At 64.5% G+C, this 5,819-nt stretch overlaps 1 protein-coding gene across 1 annotated transcript; it reads right to left on the reverse strand.

The window, feature by feature from the left end:
• Window positions 1–1,256: 1,256 nt before the first annotated feature.
• Window positions 1,257–5,614, reverse strand: EN1 (engrailed homeobox 1). Its single transcript, XM_074910952.1, has 2 exons — window positions 4,345–5,614; window positions 1,257–1,671 (listed from the first exon to the last, which is right to left on the reverse strand). Exons 1-2 carry the CDS (start codon window positions 5,045–5,047, stop codon window positions 1,355–1,357), a joined length of 1,020 nt encoding a protein of 339 aa, XP_074767053.1. The 5' UTR covers window positions 5,048–5,614; the 3' UTR covers window positions 1,257–1,354.
• Between the last annotated feature and the right edge of the window lie 205 nt (window positions 5,615–5,819).

The raw sequence follows: 5,819 nt of genomic DNA on the forward strand, positions 1-5,819 counted from the left end.
ACAAAGCCACGGGCAGGGCCCCACCCCGGCTCCTCGGTGTCCCCGGGCCGGCGGCGAAGAGAACGGCCCCCGGGACGGGGCGCAGCCGAACTGAACCGGGGCGGGTGGAAAAGAGAAGCGGGGCGGGTGAGGGGGCACAGCTGGGAGTCCCGCCGGCCTTCCACGACCCCACGCGTCCCACGGACACGGGCAAACACGGACACGGGGCGGGGGGGCAGGGGCAGGGAGCGGGAGCGCTGCCGGGGCGCGGCGGTGCAGCGCCCGGTGCCTGCCTGCGACGGCTCCGGTCCGCTCCCGGCCGCAACTCTGCCCGGTCCAGGGAGAGCTCCTGGCTGGAAACCCGGTACGGGAGCAGGCCCTCTCGGAGCGAGGCAAGGAGCTGTCAGGCAAATCCCTTTTCAACACATCCAGGAGCTCTAAACGTCCAGACGGTTTCAGGCATTTTTCCTGTAGGAGCTGGTGATATATTATTACGAGGTGGTTTTTATTTCTTGTTAAAAAGGGAGGTGAGAGAGATGAGGCACGACTGCAACAGCCAAAGAGAATTAATTTTTTTTAAGAGGGTAGAAAAAGAAAAAAAAAACAAAAACAAAAAAACCGAAGGTTTTAAACCAGAGATGAGCGGTTTAAAAATTGCTACACTGATCCAGCAAAAAGGAAATCTAAATACACCACCGAAATGGCACTATATACGCAGCATATTGTGTATGTGTATATATATATTTATATTTTAATATTAATTTATATATATACAAATATCCCTACACTAAAATAAAGAATTACAGCCAGCCTGGATCCTGAACACAGTCTACACTTTATTTCAGACTACAGATTTCTGAACATAATAAAATCTTTGGCTTGTAGCGGCGGGTTCAGTCTCGCAGTCTGTGGATCAGAATTTTTTTTTTCCTCGGGAAAAAAAAAAAAAAAAAGAGACAGAAATTCACACACACACACACAAAAATAAGATCAAACGAAAGATGAGAAAAGTCGGACATTTACTGTAAATCAAGAGCAACGGACATAGAGGGGAAAAAAAAAAATAAGGAGAAAGCAAACAAAACGAACAAACGAACAAAAGAGAGGGTAAGGAGAGAGAGAAGGGAAGAGAGAAACTGTCCAGCAAATAGAGATCGCTACACATATTTCTTACCTGAAATTAAATATATACAAGGTCATATGCTGTTTGGCTATATAGAGATAATTTTTTTTTTTGTAAGTGTTCATATTTTTTTTTTCTTAATCGGAGTCCTTATACTATGGATAGACAATAGATCTGCTTTTAAAGAGCACCTGTCCGCCTCCCGGCCGGCGGGCCGGCGCCGCGGCGCAGGGCTGGGGGGGCCGCGCCGCCTCACTCGCTCTCCTCTTTGTCCTGCACGGTGGTGGTGGAGTGGTTGTAGAGTCCCTGGGCCATGAGGTGCAGCGCCAGCCCGTTCTTGATGCCCGTCGCCTTCTTGATCTTGGCTCGTTTGTTCTGGAACCAGATCTTGATCTGGGACTCGTTGAGGCTGAGCTCCTGGGCCAGGCTCTGCCGCCGCTGCTCCGTGATGTACCGGTTCGCCTGGAACTCCGCCTTCAGCCGCTGCAGCTGCTCGGCCGTGAACGCCGTCCGCGGCCGCTTGTCCTCCTTCTCCGTCTTCTTCTTCTTCAGCTTCCTGGTGCGGGGGCCTGCGGGCAGGGCACACACACGCCGCTGGGCAGGGCCGCGCCGCCGACCGACCGACCGACCGACCGCCGCCCCCCGCCCCGCCGGCCGCCGGAAAAATGGCCGACGGGGGAATTTGTGCCGGTCCCGTGTGTCCCGTCCCCCTCACCCCCTCCCACCCCCAACCCCGGCACCGCCGCCCCGGCACGGCGGAGGGAAGGATCGGGAAGGAGAGGGGAGGCCGGGGCCGATCGTGCCGCCCGCGCGTCCACCGCCGCCCGCCGGGCCGGCCCCGCCGAGGGGGAGCGGCGGCCCGCTCGCCCCCCGCCCCGACACACGTCGGGGCGCCGCACCGCCCGCCCCGCCGGGATGAGCCGCGCTCCTTCTGCACGGCCCGGGGCCAGGGCCCGCCGGCCGGGCAGCGGCTCCGCCGGGCAGAGCAGGGGCCGAGGGTCCCCGCGGCCCGGCACCGGGGAGCAGCAGCCCGGCCGGGGGCTGCCCCGCTCGCTTTTGGGGGGCAACAGCCCCCTCCGCAGGGCTCGGCCCAGCCCCGGGGGACACTCCGCCGCCGCCACCCCGGAGCCCCGCCGCCTCCCGGGCTCTCCGGCGGCCCATCCTTGCCGGGGACCCGCGGCCCCGCCTGCAGCTCCCCCCATGAACCCCGGCCGAAAGCAGTGCCCTCCTCGCCGACCCTCCACCCCCGCCGCCCCGTCCCCAGGCCGGGATGGGGCCAGGTGAAGGGCCACCGAGCTCGCCGGGGAAGCAGCCCGGCCCCGGGGCGCATCCCGGGAGCAGCGCCCGGCCGAGGGGGCTATCTCCGGTCCTCTACACGCCGGCCCGGCCCGGCCCGGCCCGGGGAGAGCGGAGAGGAGCGGGAGCCCTGGAGAAAGGGATCTACGAAAATCCCCCGACAGCTGCCAGGCTCGGCGGGCGGCCCCGGGCTCGCAGCCCCCCGCCAGCAGCAGCCGCAGCCGGAGCCGGCGAGGCCTCCCGGCCGCCGAGTAGGCCGAAAGCTCCTCTCCCGGCTCAGCCGTTCCGCGGAGCGGCGGCTTCGCCCGCGGCTCGGCGGCGTCTGCCGGCGGGGAGAGGGACGGGGCCCGGCGGGATGCTCCCGGGCTCGGCCGGCGGAGGGGCGGAGGGCGCGGGGAGTGAATCGCTTGGCCTCCAGCACCTTGCAGCGGGGTGTCGGCGCCTCCGACCGCCGCAGCCCGCTCGTCCCCGCAGCCGGGAGAAGCGGCCGGGGCCGGCGGGCAGCTCCGAGCACAACAAAGAGGGCGGCCGAGCCGAGGCGGCCTCCCCTCGCCTTTCTCCCCTCCGGGCTGGGGCGAGCAGGGAGCTTCGGGGAGGACATGCAGAAATAACTCCCTGCCCGAAGAAAGGGAAGGAAAGGAAATAAAGGCGCAAGTGCAAAACGCCTGGCGCACGGCGGCCCTGGGAATCGGTAGCAAAACACCCGTGGCCGGGCCGGCCGGGAGCGAGGGCCGCGCCGTCTGACAGTTCTATCACTCCATCAATCACCCGAGTCAATCAAAGTGGCTTTTCTGAGTTTCAAGTCGCTGGACGTGTCAATAACGGGGCGATGGAGATGGCTCGGCCGAGAGCGCCGCATTGACCGCCGCCGGGGAGCAGCCAGGCCGGGCAGCGCGGAGCGGGGCCGGGCTGCGCCGCCTTCCCCGCGTCCCGGAGCGGCCCCCGGGCAGCCGGCCCCGTGTCCCCCCGGGCCGGCACAGGGGAGCCCACCCCGGCCCCGCTCCGCGCTGGCCCGTTCCTGGTTGCTGGCCTGGGGTGTCACGGGGGAACCCCCTCCCCTCGCCCTCCGCTTCTTTCAAAAAAATTACAACGAAAAAGAAGGGGCTGCCGAGGGCACCCGGGGGAGTGTAAACAGCCTGGAAGGGGGTGGCAGAACGGGGCTGGGGGCCGGGAGGGCCGAGCGGGCGGCTCCCACCGGGGCGGCCCCGGGCAGAGGTACGTCCCCTCCCCGAGAGCCGGGCCCCAAACCACGGCCGGGAGCACCGGCTCCCGCGGCAACGCGCGGCCTAAGGGCCTGCCCGGCTCTGCCGCCCTGCAGAGGCCCCATAAACAGCCGCTCCGCCACCTTCCTAAAAAAATCCCTTTTTTCTTCGCCTTCCGAGAAAACACACACACACACACACGCACCTCCAGCAGCCGCTCAACATGTGGCTCAGGTCTCCCCCCTCCGCCATCCCCGAAAGGCCACCAGCACCCAGGAAAAAAATAAAATAAGGGGGGGAAAAAGCCCCAAAATACGGATCCGCTGCCTTTTTTTTTTTTTTTTTTCCAGCGCTCCCACTCCACGCCGCCGCGCTGCGGAACACCCAGGGCTGCGGCAAGGCGGGGCGGGAGGGGGGACGGGAATGGGGTCGCTCTCCGCCGCCGGCTCCTCCGCATCGAAACGCGGCCGAATCGGGGCCCGCCGTCACATTCAAATTTGGGAGACTCAGAGGAGGAAGGAGGGGTGGTGGTGGTGGATGGGGGTGGGGGGGACGCGTTTCCTCTCGCCCCGGGTGACCCAGGACACCCCCCCCCCCGCCCCATCCCCCCGCGCCTCCCCACGCGAGGTCCTCAGCAGGCCGGGAGCCAAAGCAAAGGGGGGAAGAGGGGAAAGGGGGGGGGGGGGGGGGGGGGGCGACCTTGTCACGATTTTAACAGCTCCCAGATGCGCCGCGGTTCCTTACCCGAGGACGGTCTGTCTGAATACCTAGTGCAGTAGACCCAGGCAGGCCACACCAGCGGCTGTTGCGAGTCGGGCTTTATAACAGGTCCTCCATTATTAGAGCCCATGAGGAGGATGGCGGGGCTGCCGTGCTCCCCGTACTTCGCCGGGTGAGTCTCGCCCCCGTCGGAGGGGGGCTTGGCCGCCCCCGACGCCGCCGCCGCCGCCGCTGCCGCTGCCGCCGCGGCGGGACTGGGTTTGGCGGCGGCGGCGGCGGGCGGCGGCGGCGGCGCGGAGCCGTCGGGACGGCAGTTCGAGTCCGGGCAGAGGAGGGAGGGCGGGTTGGGCGGCCGGGCCAGCAGCGGGTTGACGTTTTCTCTACCTGAGCTCTGCCCCCGGTCTCCGTCCCGCTCCCGGCTGCTGCCTCCTCCTCCTCCTCCTCCTCCTCCTCCGCCGCCGGCCGGTGCGGGCGGCTCCTTCTTGCAGCCGAAGTCCGGCCTCAGGATGTTGTCGATGAAAAAGTTGGTGGTGCGGTGGGGCGGCGGGGGCGGCGGCGGGGGCGGCGGGTGGCGGCGGCGGGGCAGGGGCAGGGGGCAGGGCGCGGCGGGGGAGGCGGGCGCGGGGCTGGGGGACACGGGCACGCTCTCGCCATCGCTGCCGCTGCCGCTGCTCGCCGGGCCGGGCGCCGCGTCTCGGTGGCCGTGCCCCTCCGGCGGCTCTTCCATGCTCAGCCCCCGCCACGGAGATCGCTGCCTCTTTTCCCCCCCACCCACCCACTTTACGCCCACCCCACTTTGCCGGTGGGTGGCGGGGTGGAAAAGGGGGAGGAAAAATTGAAAAAAGAGGAAAAAAAAAAAAAAAAGAAAAGAAAAAATAATAAAATCCACTTGTTGGGCTGGAGCTGAGAATTTTTTTTCTCCCCCTCGCACGGATGGATCCAAAACCGGGGAGACACTCTTTCCCCCTTCTCCCGATCAGCTTATATTTCCACCACCAAAAAAAAAAAAAAAAAAGAAAAGAAAAAAAAAGAAAAAACCAAACCCAAAAAGGTGTGCGGTAGCACCGCGGCCCCCCCAAAAAACCCGCCCCCCGAAAACCCGTCAAAATCTGCCCATCTCCCCGCCGCCGCCGCCGCGGCTCCGCGCTGCCCCGCTGTCACGCTCCGCTCTGCCCACGCCGCGGGCTGCCGGAGCCCTTCCCCGCCAGCCTGGTGGTGCACGCCGCCCGGGCCAATTTATTATTATTTTTTTTTTTAATTCTTTTTTTTTTTTCCCCCTTTTTTTGTTGGGTCTTTTTTTTTTTTTGGAAAAAAAAAAAAAAAAAAAAAAAGGCCAAATCTCTGACAGCTCCGGTCCGTGCAACAAACTCTCCCTAAAAAATCCCTCAGCCACACTTTTTTCACTCGCACCGGAAGCACGTGAGGCGGCCCCGCACGTGGGGGCGGCCAATGGCGCGCCGCCGCCGCCGCTGACACCCCGCGCCGCGCCCAATGGGCGC

The sequence above is a fragment of the Athene noctua genome, chromosome 7 (genome assembly GCF_965140245.1).
Source record: "Athene noctua chromosome 7, bAthNoc1.hap1.1, whole genome shotgun sequence".
Classification (NCBI taxonomy): Eukaryota; Metazoa; Chordata; class Aves; order Strigiformes; family Strigidae; genus Athene; species Athene noctua.

Excerpts from the sequence above, each read along its gene's own strand:
- EN1 (XM_074910952.1), bottom strand. The coding sequence starts at position 5,047 with ATGGAAGAGCCGCCGGAGGGGCACGGCCACCGAGACGCGGCGCCCGGC. Across the intron at positions 1,672-4,344 it reads TTCAGACAGACCGTCCTCGG|GCCCCCGCACCAGGAAGCTG; the intron begins GTAAGGAACCGC and ends CCCTGCCCGCAG.